General features: G+C 34.1%; 1 protein-coding gene across 2 annotated transcripts in view; it reads right to left on the reverse strand.

The window, feature by feature from the left end:
- The window catches only part of LOC127564459 (transmembrane protein 180-like), a 62,495-nt gene that overhangs the window by 30,008 nt on the left and 9,690 nt on the right, over nucleotides 1-22,797 (reverse strand). For both annotated transcript variants that reach the window (XM_052001006.1, XM_052000997.1), the window contains exons 2-3: nucleotides 6,232-6,407; nucleotides 3,420-4,151 (exon numbers count right to left, since the gene is read on the reverse strand). In XM_052001006.1, coding sequence (XP_051856966.1) covers nucleotides 3,420-4,151; nucleotides 6,232-6,381 — 882 coding nt within the window. In that variant the 5' untranslated portion in view covers nucleotides 6,382-6,407. The remainder of the gene's footprint in view (nucleotides 1-3,419; nucleotides 4,152-6,231; nucleotides 6,408-22,797) is intronic.

A 22,797-nucleotide genomic window follows, 5' to 3' on the forward strand; every position in this document is an offset into this window, starting at 1 on the left:
TCAATAGACCATATTAGGAGTAATATTCCTAATGATGACTTTGAGTCATCAACAGAAGATTAGATTATGTTAAGAGATATAGATTAGATTTTAAATTTGTATGAAAAAATGAAAGGTTCTTTGAGATAATCTAGGTCAGTCCTCTCATTTTACAGATGAGAGAATTGAGACATTAATAAGTTAAATAATGTTTAATTTAATTAAGTAGGGAAGTCCATTATATGTCTTAAACATATTTGCTTCCAAAATTGCTAAAATAAGGTTTTTCATAGTTAAAGGGGATAAATTCTCAGTTACAGGAAAATCTTGAGAGTTCTTGACAGATGAGATTTTACATGGTTTTATTCTCATAGAAAACCTTATTCTGACATTAAGATTAAGAAACAGGAATAACATTCATGTTATATATGTTATTTGTGTCAAAGCAAACTTACATTTGGTTCTCTAGGCACTAAGATTCAGCTTATATACATTGGAAGTTTTATTAGTGCAGGGTTTTTTTCCTAGCTCCCTTTGAAAAATTAAGATGTGGTTATTATAAATCAGTCATCTCTACTGTTATTTTAACCACCATTGGGAATATTCTGGGTTCTTTTTAGCCTGAAAATTGGACCAAGATCCCTTGGACAAAACTTCTTTTAACTAAAGATACACTTGAAGAATCTTAAATGCCCAAGTGAAGCAATCAAGACCCACAATGAGGAAATGTTACCTCCATGGGCCTGCCAAAACTTCAGGGAAAATTCAAGGAAGTCATACATCAAACATTAAATCAAGATTACTAGACTATCACATTCAAAAGCCTAATGTTATTGTTAATTTTTCCCTCCCCTTTTTCTCTTTTATTTAATTAGTTACTAAGCTTTGCTAATTTTTCTTTTATTCTACCTTTTACATTTATTCCCTCTTATCTATCCCCAATATTATTACTAGAGTATAGGTATTTATTTTTAACCTGCTTCAACTAATGCAATAAGTTTTTCATCCTTCTGGTCTTCACTTAGACCCTTCTATCATTGTGAATGTGTTTTATTACCCTTAATATGCTATAAAGATTCATTAAATTTTAACTAGATTTTGTCTCCATGATATCTGGCAGGCACTTTGATCAGACTGCCAGATGAATCACTCAAAGCTCAAGGAGTTTTAAAAAAATCTAAAAGCTAAAGTTCCTTAGAGATTTAAATCCATGATCTTATAATCCTATTTTATTTTGTTCTCATTGAGTTTTCCCAATCTTTTCCCATCTTCCCTTGCCTACTTCCTTTCTTTATTATGATTTTCCCTTTCTTTCTAATGTTTTTACAAATCTATGATTGTATATAATCAATCTATAAAACATAATCTTTTCTCAAATTAATATAATTAAGTCTAATAATTTCTTTAGTAATATGATGGCTAATAACTAAAAATAATTATGGCAAACCAAATGTATTCTTATAAATAACTGGATAAGCAAGATTAAATCTGTTTAATTAAAATCATGATTTGTTTCAATAGTGTTAAGCTAATATTAAGTTGTCCAGGATACCTAGGATACATATCTTCACCTCTGCCTTTTAGGATCCTTAACTTCCTTTAAGGCTCAACTAAGTTGATATCTCCCAATGGAAATCTTTTCTAGTTCCCTATTTCTATTTCCCTACTTCTAAGTGTTCTCCTCTCCTCCAATAATTTTATGTTTATTTAGGTTTAAATGTTATATATCTGTAGAGAGCTGAGAAGCTCCTTGAAACAAAGATAACTACATAAAAGGTTTTTCTGCCTCTGCTCTATTTGAGTCCATTCCTTCATCCCCAACACATCTCTCACACCAGCCAACAGATCAGTCTTCCTTGACCCATCATGTTACAGTTATGTTCCAAAATCTTCAGTGACTCCTTAGGGCCTACCTAGTGAAATTTAGACTCCTTTGACTTACAAATAATTCTGTTATAATCTGTTGCCAGAATGCTTTTATGGCCTTATAACACTCCTCTTTATTCACTCAAAGCTTCAGCCAAGCTAGATCATGATCTGTCCCCAAACATGCCTACCAACTTCCTCCCTTCTTGCTTTTGTTTGGGTCATTCCCAATCTTGCAATGTATTCCTTTCCCCTTCTTGGCTGTATGTCTATCAGTCCTTTAAAGCCCAACTTAAATTGCATCTTTTCAAGGAAACCTTTTTTTTTCCTCATTTTATTTTTCCAATTACATGTAAAGATAGCTTTTGACATTCATTTTTGTTAAGATCCTATCTCCTCTCCAAGACAGCAATCTGGTATACATATTTCAAGAAAACCCTTCTTGATCATTTTGGTAATAATTATTCTCCTTGTACCTCACGTCGTACTTTGTTTTGTACTTATTTATTTTGAAACACTGCATATTATAGATATGTGTTTAGCTCCTATTGTCTTCAAAACAATATGAAACAATGGAAAGTGCCCTTGATTTGGAGTAAGGAAGCCTGGGTTTGAATTCTAACTCTACTACCACACTTGCATAACCTTCTCTAAACCAATCAACTCATTTGTAAAAAGAAGGGGCTAAACTGGATGACTTCTTTCTCTGATTCTTTCTATGTCTATATCTATGAGTCAAGACAATAAGTTCTATGAGAGTGGAGTCTCAAATAAGCTTCAGATCTGCCTACCTCTTGTCACTTGGGTTTTCCAAAGACTATCTCACACAGAAATTTTTGGGAACAAAGGAGATTGGTTGTATAGAGCAAAGCTTCTTAAACTATGGGTCATGACTCTATATGGGATCATGTAACTGAATGTGGGGGTTGCAAAATTTATGATTTATTATCATTAAATGTTTGATTTAAATCCCTATTTTATATATCTATATAACTAGGGCTGCATAAAAATTTCTCAGGTGAAAAGAGGTTGTAAGAAGTCCCGATACAGGGAAAGGCAAGAATGTAACACTAAAGGAAGTGAGAAATATTACTGATTCCTTGACATATAAAATGACCTGGTAAAGTAGTTCTTTATTTCAGAGAAGTCCACCTACAACAAAATATAATGAGCTCCCTGAAGATTCTCTGATTCTCCATGATGTCACCAAGAGTTTTGCTTCTCTACAGACCTGCCCCTAACATGGGAGTAGGGTAACTATGGAGCATATGTATGTGTATATATATATATGAATGTGTGAAGCAATGAATGATGTTTCTATTTATGTATGGGTCTCTGTGTATGTTTATATATGTCCTCAGTATGCCAGTATCAATTAAAATTCTTATTTTAAAAACCCCAGTTAGTTTGTAAAGCAAATGACAATGATCAGATATTTACTTGCAATTTTTTTATTTCTTCCTTTCTCTGGTCTCTTGACATTGGCTAGTTTGGGGCATTGCTGATTTTAAAGCCAGCAAAGAGTTAATTCTCGTTTCATCCCTGTAGGAAAGATTAAAAACACTATTACATACCTGTGGACAAATAAACCCTGCCCCATACATGATGCTCCTCATAGAAGAAGAAAAAGCATCTTTGGGGATGAGGTTATCTGCAAAGATCATCATGAAGTTACTGAAGACAGTTAAATGGAAGACTTGAAAGAAATTCATTGCCAAGAAAAGCAGAAAGTTTTTCTGGGTCAATATCTGTTTGGTCAGCGAGATGACTGAGGCCCAGGAGAGTTCCGGCTGGCTTTCTGAGATACTGGTTTCTCCAGGGCTTCCTTTAAGTTCATAGTGACTCATACTGTAAATACCAGTATAGAAAAGGCAGGCAGTAGCAAGAACAGCAATGACAATGGAAAAAGCCTGGAAATGGGGTAAATTCTCCATGTTATCAGAGATAAGGCCACAGAAAAGTATACTGGTAGATCCCACTAGTGACGCCACTTGGTTATATTTAACAAGCTGAAGCCGGCTCTCGTGCCGAGTGGAGATCTCTGCAAACAGGGCACATTGGGCTAGCTGTACAAATGTCAACATGCCGTCAAAAGCACACAAGGATACCACAAGGTGAAGCCCATTAAGCCAGTCACCTTCATGGTAGTGTTTCCAAGGGAACCAAGGAAGCAGGAACGCCAAGGCATAGAAAGGAGCACCATACAAGATAGCAATCTGACGTCCTGAACAATAAGATGCCTTGGCGTTGTCTTGAAGATATCCAAAAAGAGGGTCATTAAGAGCATTCCAGATCATAAAAATTACCTAAGGAAAAAAAAAAGATTCAGGATTTTTTAATTAATGCAGAAAAAAATAAAAACAGCCCCAAACTTTTTTTTTTTTAATGTAATCAAGTATTTATTGTTTGGACTGTGTTCCTATTGACACAGCAGATAGAAGAGCTATCGTGGAATGGATGGCTGTGTCACTGAAGAATTCAAGAAGTCTCAGTTGTCTTGTGCATTTGTTAGTAAGGTATAAAAGCTGTTTTCTAGCAAGCTTCTGTTTCTATGATTATGAAGTTTTTTCCAGAACCAGCAGGGGGCATGCATGTTAATACTGTAATATCCCTTTGAGATCCATATTGATGCAACTAAGGCATTAACAACCTGGTTTGTAATTATATAACTCTACCAGGAAAATTAAGATATCAATCTTTACTTCCTATAAAGGAATCAAGATGGTATTATCAAAAATGAATGCAAAACTTTGTGATAGTTTCGGCCATTCTAAATCTTATAAGTCTTTTCTTTTATAATTTATCCATTTTCTGACTAATGTCCAATGTCTATTAGTTTCAACATAATTTATAAATATCTATAAATAGCCCTATAAAAGGAAATCAGATGTCAATATTTGTTTTTTTTGCATGCACACGCACACACACGCACATACACACACACACACATGTCTTAACACCTTAATCATCTAGCTTTATCAGAGAATATTATGTGATATTCTACTAGGTATTAAAATTGTTCATTTTTGACAAAAATTCACTTTGTATTTCCCTTCTGCTTAATAACAAATATTTTTGGTTGTAACTTCTCATTGGCACAGGGAATTTTCAGTAAAGAAACCCTCAATTATTACAAAGAACAAGTGCTATTCACTTTTGCCTATGTCATTAAGAATTTAAGTGACTTAAGGATCACAGACCCAGAATTTCCTAAAGTTGGGGCTGGAACTCTGATTTAATTTAAAGTCCAGCTCTTTATTCATTACACAAAGCTGCCTTTAAACAATATATATTGAACATAATTCAACGTTTTCTTGATCATTAAACATCACTATTATAGACATATATTATTATGTAGAGTAATACCATAGTTCTGGGTAGTTTTGTTTATTTTGGTTTGGTTTTTTTTTTTTTTTTTTGCCATCTCCCTTGCTGCCTGTCTCCTGAAACAAATCTCTAAAACAAATGCCTTCTAGTTGTTTCTAATATACTACATACAAGGAAATCATATAATTAAGCTTTTAAAAAAATCTTATACCAAATAAGATTAAACAAGGCTCTAAGTCAGGGGTTTTCTTTTGTACCACGAACTCATGGAAGTTTGGTGGAATGTTTTTAAATACATCAAAAAAAAAAAAAAAACACATACAAGGTTGTAATGGAAACCAATAATAGTGAAATATTATAAAAAAATTTTTAAACAAGTTTTCAGAATCCAAGTTATGAGTCCTTGGTCTTATAATTGTGGAGGAGAGGGAGATATCAGAGTTAAGTGAGTTGTCCAAGGTCATACAGCTAGTGTCTAAAAACTGGATCTGAACTTAGGTTCCTCCTGATTCCAGGACAATGGCTCTATTTACTGTGACATCTCACTGCCCTGGTTTTATGATCATTAGAGGAATGAAACTTTTAGTTCTAGTACAAAGGCTTTGTAAGAAATGTTTTTATTGGTGGCATGCCTTTTTTTTCTTATTTATGATTTTATATATTAGTAATGGGATGAAATTGTTAGATGACTTATTGGTAAACAGATAGATTGTTATCGTTTGCAAATGTTTCTTTATTTATGCCAACCAGTTTCAACCTCCTGCTTGAAGTATAATGAACAGTACTACTCACTTAGCTCACATCTTTATTCATCCTAAACAAGTGATTAATTAGTTTTTTAAAAGATTGCATTAAATGAGTATTTATGGAATTAACATTTGATAACTTGAAGATTTCACAACTAAAGCATTCCAAACTGCTTTCCACATTGCATATTGTATATATAACTCCAACAGACTTTCAGGGAATAGTTCACACTCACATCCCATTAATTATTACATTGTTATAAAAGAGAAGCATCTTATCCAAAAGCAAAGGACCAGGGAAGAACCCTCTTACCTGAGATTGGTGAAAGGCAGCTTCTGAAATCTTGTATCGCTTCAAAAAAAGCTGCATGTAGTAAAAATTAAATACTGTATTCATCATCACAGTCCCTAGTGTAGTCATGGAATATGCCAGAGCATTGGCATGAATTCGTACAAGCTTCATTTTCCATGCAGAGTACTTCTTGTTCCCTTTGTTATAAACAAAAATAAAAAGATTTTCATTCTACAAGTTACTAAAACTATCACAAAGTTTGAGAGAAGCAAAAACCTCTCAGATGCTAGTATATTTAATCACACTAAGAACATGTGGTTAAATAAAGCCATATAGTTTTGAATGAGAATACAAGACAATATCAAAAAAAAATTAATATGGGTGTCATTTAATGGGTTTAGCTTTTTACTCAAAAAAAAAAATGTGCATACTGAAAAATATAGAAAAATCAGAATGAAGTGATACAAAATTAAGCAGAACCAATAGAACACTACAATATACAATTACTATAACAATGTAAACAAACTCACCAAAAAAAAAAAAAAAGGTGAATGTAGCAAACTTATTAAGTTTAAATAAATATGGTTCAAAATAAGAGATATGAGAAATCACTCCCACTCATTTTTATCCCCTTTTACAGAGGTAAGAGGTCCATAAGTATATCGTGCACATATTTTCAGACTTTTTCAATGATTTTTCAGCTTTTTTTCATTTGTTAAAAAAATATTTGTTATATGAGACAGTTGTCTGGAAGGAGGAGAGATATTAGGGAAAACCATGGTGACACAAAAACTACCAACACATCAATGAAAACTTACCTTTAAAAAAAAAAAAAGAGCCTTTGCTCAGTTTTAACACATTAATTTGCATATTGCTTACTATGAAAAATATATCAAAATTATCTTTCATATTTATAAAATCCCATTAGTATTGGTATAAATGGCATATGTTGTATTTGTGGCAATATTCACACAGACATTTTTTGCAGCAAATGTTTTCAAAGATGATCACCATTTGCTAAGGAAATTTAACTCACGTAAATCAGCCAACAAAAAAAGAAAAATCAAATCAGTCTGCCTTGAAATCTCTTTAGCTAATAAACATATGATCTATCTGCTAAGCAGATAGACGTGTAAGCCACAGAACATAGAACATATACTCTTTTGTAGAATCTTATGGATAATGATGGCAAAAAGATTGCAATCGGTAATACTTCACAAAATAAGGATTAGTAGCAAATGGAAAAGTTAATTTTCAGAAAGTTTGGCAAAAGAATCAATTCAATAAAACCAACCTCAGAACTCATAAAGATGAAAACCAGAGGATCACAAACAGATCCACCCCCCACAAAAAAAAAAAAGTGGGAAAGTCAAATTTTCTAAAAACACATTTTTCTTCATCAATGGCAATAAACCTAATGTCAATCTGAATATACTACATGATGAACAGAAATGAAAGGAAAATAAAGATGGAAAGATCATCTAAAATAGGTCAAGTCTACAGAGAGAAGTCCAACATTGGAGGTGACAAAATCTTGAGATTGCTATGATGCTAATTCTCAAGACATTCAAAAGAGGAAAGGATACAAAATATTTGGAAAAATCAGGGACTTCATTCCATTTTTAAAAGGCCATACGAATATAAGGATGCCAAAAACTATCACCAACAGCTCTACTTTCTCATTTCTACAAAATCTTCATGAGAATTACCTAAACAGGTATTAATTGTATCTTTGAAATTAATAGGAAGGGAACAGGCAGGCTTTCACAAATATTATATATATATATTCATTAGCAGATGACATTTTTATAGTCACAAATAGATTGAAAGGTGCAAAAAAAATAAGCTTTCAATGGAGAGGCAGAGTTAAGATGGTAGAGTGAGACAAAGCATTTTGCCTAGCTAACCTAGATCCACAATCACCTAGAATGCACCAAACTAAATTCTGATTGGGAAAGTCAAGAAAAAGTTACAGTGAGTAATTTTTTTCAGCTAGGATAGCTTAGGGAAACAGAGATCTGTAGACAATGGCAAAAGGGACTGGCCAGGAGCAAGCAAAATAGCAGTGGAGGAGAAAGTATTCTAGCACACAGGGATGAGCAAAAGGCCCAGAAAAAGCATGACAGCAGGAAGAACCCGGGCAAAAAGAAATCCTAGGGGGTCTCTGAAATAGTACTAGGTGCAAGATGCCATCTGCCAGCTTTGTTGCTCATTAGTTCCAGGACACAATTATAGAGAGAAGAGGAGCATAGTGAATTATACTGAGCAAGGAATAAGTTTGAGAAACATACTTGTGGTGGCTCTGAGTCCAAAGCAAATTAGCTGTTAGAATCCTAGTGTAACTCAATGGAATTGATAGAAACAGTGCTTATGTGCTTGGGTTTACACCTTTTGGAATTCACACATTAGAGGTCACACATTTAAGAGAGTGTACATTGTGTACATTGGCTCACGCGTTGGAGTTCACAAGTCGGAGATATCCAAATTTATACCTCCCATAATCCCACTCTTGGAGGAGGAGTCAGCCTTTGAGTTTATACCTCTAAAAGAGCATAAAAAGGAGCTGAGTGAGTGGAGTCAGTTCAGTTAGGAAGGTTGACAGAGTGAGAAGAGAGTTAAGGAGATTGAGAAGCTAATCTGCAGTAGAGCAGAACCAAGATTCAGAGAGAGCTGGAGGCTGAAGCTAGCAACAAGAACTGTCTGAACCAAAGAAAGCTAACTGGGCTATTTTGGAAGAGACAATAAAAGATTTGAACTTTTATCAGCTGGCTGCATTTGAGGTGATTATTACTCTGAACTGAAACTAAGGCTGCCTCCAGGCAACCTCCCTGAGAACCATCATATTCTAGAAAAGAAGAACATCACAGTTAGCACTCCCAGTGCAGCTAACAGTGATTGAATCAAACAGCAGTCTAATGACATTCAGCCATGGACGGGCCAACAGATCCAAACCTGGGTCCCTTGCAGAGTTCAGACCAAGAGACTCAGATTCCCTGGATCATATATATCATTTGGGAGATCTGAAAAGAAAATTAACAGTTTGGTGAAAGAAGTACAAAAATTACTGAAGAAAATAACTCTTTGAAAATTAGAACTGGCCAAATAAAAGGTAATGAATGATTACATAAGATATCTAGAAATAATAAAACAAAGTACAAAAGGCTGAAAAAAATAGAAGAAAATATGAAATGTCTCACAAGAAAAATGATTGACTTGAAAAATAAATCAAAACAAGCATTTAAGACTCACTGCATTACCCCAAAGCAGTGAACAGCAACAAAAAAGTCTAAACAACATATTTTAAAAAACACTGAGAAAACTACCCAGATAGCTTAAAACTAGAGAATAACAAAAAGCTATTGAATTATGCTTATTCTTTGACCCAACAATTCCACTACTAGTTCTATATTCCAAAGAGAACAAAGAAAGAGGGAAAATATTATAATAGTCCTTTTTTAAAGGGAGAGAACTGGGAACTATATTGATGTAGCTGAAGAAGTTATGCTATATAAATGTGATGGAATACTACTGGGCTTTCTTTAAGAAAAATCTGGGAATATTTATATGAAATGATACAAGATCAAGTGAGTAGAACCAATAGAACAATTTATATAATGATAGCAATATTGTAAAGATAATCTGCTTTAGAAGACTTAGTAACTCTGATCAACATAATGACCAATTACAATTCCAAAGAACACATGATGAAATATGCTACTCACTTCCAGATAGAGAATTCATGCATTCAAAGTACATATTTTCTTCTTTTCTTTTCTTTCTTTTTTGGGGCATGGCTAATTTAGAAATTTATTTCATATGATTATGCATGTTTATGCTTTCTTAATGAATGGAAGAGATAATTTAGAATTAAAAATAAAACAAGCTTGATTTTTTTTAGTTGAAGAAAAAATAAAAGGAAAAAAGGAAAAAAGGAAAAATTAAAAGAATCTATTGCTTACTTCCTGAAAGAAATCCCAAATGAAAATTCACAGGAATATTATATTCAAGATCTAGAGTTCTTAGAAAAATTCTGCAAGCAGCCATAAAGAAAGAATTCAAGTACTACAGAGTCACAGTAAAGAGCACAAAAGATTTAGTAGTCATCACAGTAAAGAAACAGAATGCTTAGAATATGACATTCTAGAAGGCAGAGTCAAGTTTTACAAGAATAACTTTGAAATGATATTATTATTAATATGAGGCAAAACAAAGAAAATATATGCATGATATACATATATGTTCACACGATATACATGCATGACATACATGTATTTTTTCCCTTGTCACAGAGAACATGCAGAACAAATATAAGGGGGGGTTCCCAATAAATGGGAATTGACCTCTTTGAGGTGTCATTTTTCTGATTATATTAAGTCTTGGAAAACTGTACAGCTTCCTAAATTAAATCTATCATCATTCAGAAGAATTTGGCCTTGAACATGTATTGTCTATAATATACTTGGAAAGACAAGTAAGAAAACTAGTACTTTAGAGTGTGTGTGCATCTTAAGATAATCACTAGGTCCCAAAATGAATAGTTGGTTTATTTCAGGTATTGTGCAGCACCTTTAATGACTGCAACTTTTCCCTTGTTACAAAGAATAAAAATACTGCCTCCTTGTTCTATCTCTGCTTATGTCTAATCAGACCTCACTCAACTCTATGTTATCCTACCATCTAACTCTTCCATTCTTACTTCCTTTCAACATTCCTACTGCAAAGTGTTGGCAAAAATCACAAGACCATGCTCGATGAATCAACTACAAGTCTGTTTATTTAATTTCAATTGGCATCTTTCCATAGCAAGGCAATATATTTATTCTTCCCTAGTGATTAGCTCAGTCTCAAAAGATACTGTTCTGAACGTTTTCTTTTTAAGTGTATTATGTTGCTTGACCTCCCTTCCTCTCAGCAGAACGCCCTGCCTCATACTCTATTTACTCAGGGGGAAAAGACCATTTTGGGTGAGCTTCTTATTCTTTTCTACACCTCAAAAATGCTTGACATAATTCTTTCTTTCCTTCTTTTACTCCATTCTCTGATAATTAGGAAGCCCTTCTCACTAAATTCAGTCTCTATAGTTTCTAATTTATCTACTCCAATAGCTTGCCTCCAAACCTATTCCCCACTTCTAATTTTCAATCTTTCACTATTGATGAATTCTTTACTTGCTACTTATAAACGTTCCCTATCCTTAAAAAAAAAACTTTTAAAACATTATCCTATTGCTCAATGATTGGGAAATGACTACAAATGTAGTGGATAATTATTGTGCTACAAAGAGGTATCAAGCTGCACTCACAAACCTGGTCAAAATGTTAATTAGAAAATATTTTTAAAAATAAATAAGATAATTGAACATAATGTTAATATGTGGTTTTCTAAGTCAATATGTCCCCACAAAGATCCCTATATATGATTTAGTTTCTATTTGAATTTGACACCACTAGTGTAAACAATAATGACTATGGAGGGGATTCCATCAAACAGAGGATTTTATATTTTATCATGGAGATAACAGGGAGCCACTGGAGTTTACTAAGTAGAGGAGTGCATCTGAACTTTAAGGAAATCACTTTGGGAGGTGAATGAAATGTGCATGGAAATAGGGATGAATTAGTGGCAGGCAGAACACCAGCAGTCTGTTGCAGTAGTCCAGGAATGAAGTGATGAGAGCCTCCACCAAGATGTTGGTATTTATCAGGAGAGAATGTTGCAAAGATGAAATCAACAAGCCTTGAGAACAGATTACACGTAGAGGCTGGGGAAGAGTGATTGACATTGAGGAGCTCAGGATATCTTCTAGATTGGGAAGCTAAGTGACTAGGAAGGTGGTGATCCCCTTGATAATATTAGGAAGTTTGGAAAGGGAGAAGTTTGGGGAGAACGAATTGAGTTTAATTTTGGATATGTTGAGTTTATGATGAGAGCTCTCATAAGTTTAATAGTCTCTACACAGATGTCTCTATGCAGCCAGCCTTAGTTTCTCTTCTAAGCATCAACTGCCTTATTGAATATTCTCATTCCCCAAATCAAAATATCCATTCACTATCTTTCCCCCCAAATCTATCCATCCTCTAAGCTTCCTAATTTTTTGAGGGCTTTTCTATCCTTTTAAGATACCCAGTTTTACAATTTTGGGTATCCTCTCTTTCTTGTTCCCTCAAATAACCAACCAATTCCCAGGTTTTGTCAATTCTACCTCCCCATCTTTCAAATACAGATCCTTTTAACTTACATAGCACACTAGTTTGGTAGTTTGTCATCTCTCATATGAACAACTGCAAATGATTTCCTAATTGATCTCACTGCCACCCATCTCTCTATTCTCTATATTCTTCTCCATAAAGCTGCCAGGAATATTTTTAAAATGGACTCATCATCATGTCAACCCCCTGCCCAAAAGTTCCAATGGCTCCTTCTTCTCTGTAAGACAAAATATAAATTCTTTCTTTTTGTCATTTAAAGGCATTCATAATAATCTGGTTCATGCTTACCTTTTCCCATTTATACATTACTCTCCTTTACATATTCTATGTTTGATCCACTTAACTACTATTTGTGCAGGACATACCATCTTCCACCTTCGTGTTTTTCCCCAGACTGTTTCCAGGGTCTAAAATATACTCTCGTTTTGACTGAATCATCATCAGCAATAGCAGCTGCTTCCATAGCTCTAAGCCCACAGAAAGTAAGGGGGTTGAACAACTGATCAAAAGGAAACTGGAGGGGGTCTCTTTGCTAGTACTGGAGGCAGAACTCTGTTGCTTTGATCATACTCAGATCTGGGCTGTGGTCCTAAATGGCAATTCCAGAGAGAGGAGAAGCACTAGCATATCAGAGCTTGCAGAAAACAGTACAGCAGAGACCCTTATCACAATTCCAGAGCAGAAAAAGAGTGCTTGTGGTCACTCACAGAGTAGAGCACAAGCAGGAGAATAATAAATGTATCTCTCCTTAGATCATACCACCTTGGAAGAACCCAAAACTTATAGGTCTCCAGAAGAATCTCTAAAAACAGCTGCATAAAACATCCGAAATTTTGGGAAAATGTACTCTCTGTCCTAGAAGAAAAGTCCCACCTCAACAAAGAATTAAAAGACAAAAAAAAAAAAAATTTGAAAAATGAGCAAACAGAAAAAAATTTCTAACCACAAAACATTACTATGGTGACAAAGAAGATCAAGACACACACTTAGGAGAAGACAGCAAAGTCAACGATCCAACATCTAAAGCCTCCAAATAAAAATACAAATTGGTGCCAGGCCATAGAAGAGTTCAAAAAGGATTCTGAAAATCAAGTATGAGAGGTAGAAGAAAAACTGGAAAAAGAAATTAAGAGTAATGCAAGAAAATCATGAAAAAGAATCAACAGCTTGGTAAAGGAGACAAGAAAAAACACTAAAGAAAATAACACTTTAAAAAACAGATAGGCCAAATGATAAAAAGAGTTACAAAAAGCTAATGAGGAGAATGCTTTGAAAAGCAGAATTGAACAAATGGGGAAAAGGCACAAAAATTCACTGAAGGAAAAAAAAAAAAACTCCTTAAAAAGTTAAATTGGCCAAAGGGAAAACGAGTGACTAATGCTTCAATCTATATTAAGTTCTTTGCCTAGGGAAGGATTCCATTTTTCATTGTAAATGCTTCAGAATGGTCTCACAGCTGATGTCAAAATATTGCTGTTACTTTGTACTCACTTTGCATCACTTCATGTAAGTTTTTCTAGGTTTTTCTTACAGCATCTTGCTTATCAAGTAAGAAAAAAGGTTGAAGTGGAGACTGGTTCCTGATCAGAATCCAAAATTCTGTGCATTCAATGATGAAAGTTGGATTTCAATATTCATTCTTGATGAATAGTATGAACTAATAATTAAACTTGGAGTTCTGAACTTGGCTGTCATGTAAATATTCTCTGGGACTTTGATCAACTCATTTATGCATTTAATGCTTCAATTTAACCATATGCAAAATAAATTAATGTTAAACTAGCACATGGAGTTTGAATATGATTCATTATTTAAGAATTCTTTTAAATGTGCTTTTCCTCCCCTTTTAACCTACTAAACTATCTAGTTATGTTAGATTATTATGTCCTTATATTCTAATTGAAGCAGATAATAGACAATTATCCAAATAACTTCACAAGGAAAAAAAGCCCCATTTTCTGCTCTGACTTAGAAGGTCTATCACCGGACTATTCTGACAGAGTAACTCAGGTGATTTGGGCTTAAGTCTTTTTTGCCTAAATAACTCAGGTAATTGAGAAGGTAAAGAATAATGATTTGAATTTGAATTTGAATTTGAATTCACCAGGCCTTCTCTTTAATTTTATGCTTGTAGATAATATACCATAAAGGTATTTTTGTTAATGGAGAGAATGTACACTCAAGCTATAATTCTAACATGCCGCAAATTTGTCAAGGAGACAACCTTGCCACGAATTCAGAAAGTTGAAAATAGAATTATAAGCTATATTCAAGTCATCAAAGACTAGACTTTAAAAAGGAACTTTTTTTCCCCTTGACTTTATATTAGATATGATGATTTATGAAGCATGACCTATCTACTAATTCTGACTCAGAAGTCAAATGGTAGTAAAATCATTCTTTTGAAGTTCAAATCTAGCAAAAAAAATAACCACAAAGAAATTGAGGACCCAAGTAGAATCTTAGTAAAGCTGAATATGATAGATCTCTGATTACTGGATAGGAATAGAAAGCATAAATATTTTGCATCTGAGCATGGCATTTTTAAAAAATCTGTCTTCTTGGTGCAGCCCTGAGACCCTTTTAGGGGGCCTGTGAAGCCAAAATTATTTTCATAGTAATACTAATCACTCTTTATTTATAATATGGGGCAATATTGGTAGAATAATTCATAAAATCAAAAGCTCTTTAGGGAGAGATCCTTGAAATTTTTTAACAATGTAAAGGAGTCCCAAGATCAAAAAGTTTTGAGAATAACTGTATGGAGCATAAACACATCACAAATGCAGAAAAGAAATATTAAGCACATCCTTTACTGACCACAATATAATAAAAATTACATTTAATAAAAGACTATTGAAGAAAGGATTAAAAATTAACTGCAACTAAAAAACTTATCGCTAAATAATGATTGGGTTATAGAAAAAATCATAGAAACAATAGATAATTTCATTAAAGATAATGATAATAATGAGAAATTATACCAAAGTTTTGAGGATGCTGCCAAAGCAGTATTTAGTAGAAAGGATGTCTAAAAACTCTTTCAGCAATAAAAGAAAGAAAGAATAGATTAATGAATTGAATAAGCAACTAAAAGAAACCCTAAAAAACCAAAAAGTTTTAAAACCTCAATTAAATACTAAAATAGTCATTCTAAAACTCTAAGGAGATATTAACAAAACTGAAAGCAAGAAAACCATTGAATTATTAAAAATTAATCAATTTAACCAAAAATTAAGAGGAAAATGAAATGACCGGTATCAAAACTGAATAAGAATTCACAATGAATAAACAATAAAAATTATTAAAAACTATTTTGCCCAGTTATATGACAATAAAATGGACAAATAAAAATGACAAATATACAAATACCTAGATTAATGGTTTAAGAAATAGGGAACTTAAATAACCTAATCTCAGAAAGACATCAAACAAGCCATAAATGAAATCTTAAAGAAAAAAGAACCAGGACCAGATGGATCCACAATATATCAGATATTCAAACAATTAATGCCAATGATATTACAAAATGTTTGCAAAACTAGCAAAGGAAAGAATGCTGCCAAATGTTTTCAATGATACCAATATATATAGTCTTGATACCTAAACTAGGAAGAGTTGAAATAAAGAAAGAAACCAATACCAATATCCCTAATGAATACTGATATAAAAATTTCAATGAAAACATTAGCTATATATATATATATATATATCGATATCAATAAATGAATAAACATTAAAAAGGTGAGAGAGTTTCCAGTTTTTCCATATCCCTCCTTCATTTATCATTATCTTTTACTGGGACACTAATGCATTGTTGGTGGAATTGTGAAATGATCCAACCATTCTGTCAAAGGGCTGTCAAACTATACATACTCTTAGATGCAATAGTGTCTCTACTGAGTCTGTATCCCAAAGAGTATGTATTCCTTCATAAAAAAGGGAAAAGGAGTCACATGTGCAAAAATGTTTTAGCGTGGCAAGGAACTGGAAACTGAGTAGATGCTCATAAATTGGGAAATGGAATAAGTTATGGTATATGAATGTAATGAAATATTGTTGTTCTATAAGAAATGATAACAAGTACATTTGAGGGGAATCAGTGAGCACAGAAGAGTGTGGTTCAAGGATCTCTGCACTTTCTTGAGACATTTTCAGTCTACAAAATCTAAACAATTTTCACAATAATACCAAGATAATATTTGCTTATTAAAATAATCCCTCTTTTCCAACTTTATATCTGTGTGAGGTTGGATTTCCTTCACAGACTTTAAGCAAAACAACATTTCTTAAAAGATTGAATGCAGAAGCAGATATTAGAATATATCTATTAAGCCAGACATTAAAGAAATTTGCAAAAATTTATAAAACAATGCATTCTTCTCTTATGCCACTCATTTTTTTGAACATGATTATTTTTCCTAAAATATGTTAAGTACAATGGATTTGTTACTTTTGAATGAATAAATATTTATTCATTTAAAGATTTATCAGTTTTCCTATATTATAAAGTGTTAATCATCAAAATCATTTGGTACCAGCTAAGAAACAGAATGATGGATCAGTGGAATAGAATGGGTTCACAAGACACAACTGTCAATGACTATAAGCAATCTCCTGTTTGATAAACCCAAGTTCCGGGATAAGAACTCATATTTGACTAAAAGTGCTGGGAATACTGGAAAATAACATGACAAAAACTAAGCACTGACCTATATGATATATAACACCGTATATCAAGACAAGGTTGAAATGGCTTCATAATTTAGACATAAAAGGTGATACCATAAACAAATTAGGAGAACGAATGATAGTCTACCTCTCAGATCTGTGGAGAAAAGAGGAATTTATGGCCAAAGAAGAAATAGAAAACATCATGAAATGTAAAATTGATAATTTTGATTACATTAAATTAAAAAGGGATTGTATAAATAAAACCAATGCAGCCAAGATTAGAAGGGAAGCAGAAAGCTGGGGAAAAAATTTTTTTACACCCAGTGTTTCTGATAAAGGCCTCATTTATAAAACACATAGAGAATTGACTCAAATTTATGAGTATACAACTGATAAATGGTCAAAGGATATGAACAATTTCCAGACAAAGAAAGCCATTTCTAGTCATCTGAAAAAATGCTCTAAATCACTATTGATTAGAACAAAGCAAATTAAGACAACTCTACGGTACCACTTCACACCTCTTAGATTGGCTAAGATGACAGGAAAAGATAATGATAAATGTTGGAGGGAACATGGGAAAATTGGGACACTAATGCATTGCTGGAGTTGTGAAATAATCTCAACCATTCTGGAGAGCAATTTGGAACTATGCCCAAAGGGCTATCAAACTGTGCATACCCTTTGATCCAGCAGTGTCTCTACTGAATTTGTTATCCCAAAGAGAGCATAAAAGAGGGAAAAGGACCTATATGTGCAAATCTGTTTGTAGTAAATAGATGCCCACTAATTGAGGAATAGCTGAATAAGTTATGATACATGAACATATTGGAATATCATTGTTTTAAAGAAATGAATAAGCTGATTTCAGAAAAGCTGAAAAGACTTACATGAACTTGAAGTGGGAGGGGAAACTGTTCCCTTTTGAAACTGTGTTCCCTTTAAGATTATCACTCTGAAACTATATTTCCTTTTGATCCATGATCCCTTTTGGAGTCTCAGCCCCTCCTGGGGAAGGCATATACCCCTCCCCCCCCCCCAATAAGTTATCTTTCCAGGATGCCAGAGCCTTTGCTTCAGTTAGAAATCCTGGTCAAAAAGCATCCCTTTGAAGTGTTGTTAATTCCAATAGAAGATCTGGGCCAGATATTGATAAGCATCTAAACCTGGAAACCTGAGTCCTGCCCTCTCAAGACTCCTTTGAAAGGACAGTTTCTGGACTCCCTCCTTGCAGAGAGGCCCAAGCAGTATGTTAGAACTGTCTGCCTGCTGAGAAGGCATTCTCTTCTCATTGCAAGAATCCATTTCCCTAATAGGACTTTGCCACTATAGAAGTCAGTCTCTTAGCAAACTGGTTTCTATCCAACAATAAACTTTCATTTTGACAAGGGGAGCCCTGAAACTCTTTCTCCTGACTTTGGGGGGAATGCTAAGCTTTCTCCTGAGAAAACTGCCCCAGGGAATCAAGATAAAGTGGTTTCATTCTGTTATCTAGGTGGAACTGGTTGAGTCCTGGATCACTCATACTTAGCCCAAGCTGGAGATTTCTATCTAATGCTATTGAGTTGGAGATTAGCCCAGAGATACTCATTCAATTCCAAGATTCTCTATTATGATTCCAGCTCAAACTGTTCCCAATCCCCATCAAGAGCTGCCCCTAGCTTCTTAGCTAAGGTTTCAATTATAAAAGGGGGCAGCTGGGGCTCAATCCTTTGCAGCAGAGGACCTCAAAGCAGGAATCATGCCAGACCAAGGGACCGCCCTTGGCATAGCTACCTGTGAAGGACTCTCTGCTGAAAGACAGTCTCTTTCAGCCTTACTCCCTCTTTATCTTTCTCACCTACTTGAGAGAGAAGATCTTATTCAAAACCTCTCTGTCAGGATTTCTCTGCTAGAAACCTTCTCTGATAGAAGATTTCTTTGGTAGAGGATTTCTCTGCTAGATCTTTAATAATAAACTTCTTTTGCCAGTTCAATTTTTCGGGTTCATAAATTCATTTATGAAGAACCTTACTGACCAGAAAGGGGTTCCCACAACTCCCTGCCTTGCACCGAACCTCATCAATTTCTGTCATTAATAATTCGGGATAAGTGAATTCTTTCACTTTAAATCTGTGGCTGACCAAAAGAGGATTTTAACAACTCTCTTATTGCCACTAACTTCATTACCAATGGAAATAGAGGGGATACGAATCTCATCAAACTGATAATTAAATGAAGTAGGACTAAAAGAACAGTGCACACAGCAACAACAAGCCTATGTGATGATCAACTCTGATGGACTTTGCTCTTTTCAACAATGAGGTGATTACATTCACACCCAGAAAAAATTATGAAGACTGAATGTCCGTCAAAGCATCTTATTTTCACCTTTTGTTTTTGTTATGTGCTTGTTTTTTTCTCTAATTTTTTTTTCTTTTGATCTGATTTTTCTTTTGCAGCATGACAAACATGGAAGTATGTTTAAAAGAAGTATACATGCTTAACCTATATTGGATTGCTTACTGTTTAGGGGATGGAGGGGGGTAGGGAACAGAGAAAGAAAAATTTGGAACACAAGGTTTTGCAAAAATTCATGTTGAAAGTTATCTTTCCATGTATTTGAAAAAATAAAAAGTTACATAAAAAGATTTATCAATTTTCATTCCCAATATGCTAACATATCAAAAGATATAGCTCGTATAAATAAAAGCTCTTTGGAAGTCTCAATAATTTTTGAGTCTGTAAAAGTCTCTTCCATAATTGTTAAAAATATAATTTTGCTTCCTGACTCTCCATGACTCCATTTAAGGTTTTCTTGGCAAAAATACTGTAATGGTTTGCCATTTCCTCCTCCAGGTCATTTTATAGAAGAGCAAATGGAGACAAACGGGGTAAAGTGACTTGCCCAAGACCACTACTAAGTGTTTGAGGCCAGTTCAAACTCATGAAGATGAATCTTCCTGATTTCAAGCCCAATGGTTGCTACATCAACTAGCTGCCCTTTTTTAAAGGTATAATGGGGCATTGAATGGTTTTTAAGAGTGTAAAGAATGCATACCCTTTGATCCAGCAGTGTTTCTATTGGGCTTATATCCCAAAGAAATACTAAAGAAGGGAAAGGGACCTGTATGTGCCAAAATGTTCGTAGCAGCCCTATTTGTAGTGGCTAGAAACTGGAAAATGAATGGATGCCCATCAATTGGAGAATGGCTGGGTAAATTGTGGTATATGAATGTTATGGAATATTATTGTTCTGTAAGAAATGACCAGCAGGATGAATACAGAGAGGACTGGCGAGACTTACATGAACTGATGCTAAGTGAAATGAGCAGAACCAGAGATCATTATACACTTCGACAACGATATTGTATGAGGACATATTTTGATGGAAGTGGATTTCTTTGACAAAGAGACCTAACTGAGTTTCAACTGATAAACTTTTTGTCCGTTTATCAACACCCAAAGCAGCTACACCCAAAGAAAGAACACGGGGAAACGAATGTGAACTATCTGCATTTTTGTTTTTCTTCCTGGGTTATTTATACCTTCTGAATCCAATTCTCCCTATGCAACAAGAGAACTGTTCGGTTCTGCAAACATATATTGTATCTAGGATATACTGCAACATATCCAACATATAAAGGACTGCTTGCCATCTAGGGGAGGGGGTGGAGGGAGGGAAGGGAAAAAAATTGGAACAGAAATGAGTGCAAAGGATAATGTTGTAAAAAAAAAAAAAATTACCCTGGCATGGATTCTGTCAATATAAAGTAATTATTAAATAAAAATTAAAAAAAAATTAAAATTAAAATTTAAAAAAAAAAAGAGTGTAAAGAAGTTAGGAATGTCACAAACAATGCTGGCTGTCAGAGAACAATCTAGTGGTCAGTAAATCATAGAATTCAATGGTGGGAAGTGCTCCACCTCTCAATGATGGGAGATGTTCCATCTTTATTCAATACTCTTCAAGAAGTCACAGAATTCAGTAAGGGGTACAACTCAACCCTTACCACTCCTCAATTGTACCTCTAAGCCATAAAATTAGCATAACGGTGACTTGAAACTGATCTTTGTTTCTTTTTCCTATAAAATAATCTTCTAGCTTTTGGCTCTTTGTTAAATTTTCTTGGAACTTAGCTGGCTTCAATTGGTGTTACAATTATAATAAACTTTGCTTCTTGACCAGTAGGTCTGAGCCTACAAATTCTTTTGAGATATCCTAAGACACAGGTCTGTATGGGGTTTCCTTTGAACCCCAACAAGATGATGAACTTTTTTTTTATTATAGCTTTTTATTTACAAGATATATTGATGGGTAATTTTTCAGCATTGACTCTTGCAAAATCTTCTGCTCTAAGTTTTCCCCTCCTTCCCCCCATCTGCTCCCCCAGAAGGCAGGTAGACCAATACATGTTAAATATGTTGAAGTATATGTTAAATACAATGTATGTATATATAAGATGATGAACTTCTAAGGTATCTTTAATACTTTAGTCCTTCTTCAATTTCCAAAAACCATAATTTACAAATTATAAATTCAGTAATCTCTGCTTCAAAGGGTCTCTGTAGTCACCTATTTTAAAATTTGTAATATCTTTTTTATATTTATTTTTGACCATGATCTAATTTCTGCCAATTCAGGTAAGAGAAGTGTACAATAGAGAGAAATGATTTATCAAGACAATAAAAAAATCAAAGATCAGTAAATTTTTTGTATTTTTAATAATTCCCTTATGGGAAGAAAAATATACTAGAGGTAGTCTGTTAAAATACTTAGTACTGGTAGAGCTCATAAAGTCCAGGATTAGCTTTTCCTTTCCAGATCTTTGAAGCCTTGGAGGAATTTCTGAATTAGCTTAGGCATTTCTCAGAGCAAGAAAAAAAGAGCTCAGTTAGATATTTTTTTCCTCTAAAGAGTATCAGTTCCTGAAATCATATTGACTGGATCACTGAAGAGTCAGCACAAAAGAGAAAGGAAGCAATAAATCTCCAAAAATTCAACCCTATATGCAACAATTTCAGGGCAAACAAAAATTCCCAACTCATGTTATTTTCCCATTTATTTAACTTTAGCTGGCCATTTCTTATAGAATTAAATTCTTTAATTACCTGTACGTACTCTGCTCAAAAGAATGTAATTTTTTGTTTTTCATTTTTTTGATTGATGAAATCTCCCAAGATATCATGGGACTCCAAGATACCTTGGGACTTACTGACTAGATTGCTTTCTTAAGTATCAAGTTGGTGACTGGCCAAGAATAAGTCCCAAGCCAAACCCCAAAAGGTCAATTTAGCCTAGATTGACTCAGAATGAATGTAAATTACAATGGTTATCGTTTTAGCCAGAAAGTCTGAGGGTCTTCCCTTCCCAAATTGGATTTTTTTTTTTTAAACTAAGTAAAAGGCTCAATTTTTACCCACCCTTAACCTTAATCTCAGCATGGGCTTTGCCTTAAATTGAGACTCAGACTCACTAAAGATCTTAGCTTAAAGAGAATAGGAAGGGTAGCCAAGATGGCGGAGAAGGCACACACTACTCTCTAAACTCCTCTCATTACCCTCATAACCAACTATTTAATCCAGCTTCAAAAATAACTCTTCACAGAGTTAAATTCATGAAGATTAGAAGCACTACAATTTACCAGCAGAAGTCAATTTGGAAGCTCGCCAGGAAAGGTTTGTCCTGAGGGGCCAGGAACAGACTAGCACAGGCAATGAGAGA

The sequence above is a fragment of the Antechinus flavipes genome, chromosome 1, assembly GCF_016432865.1.
Source record: "Antechinus flavipes isolate AdamAnt ecotype Samford, QLD, Australia chromosome 1, AdamAnt_v2, whole genome shotgun sequence".
In the NCBI taxonomy this organism is placed as follows: Eukaryota; Metazoa; Chordata; class Mammalia; order Dasyuromorphia; family Dasyuridae; genus Antechinus; species Antechinus flavipes.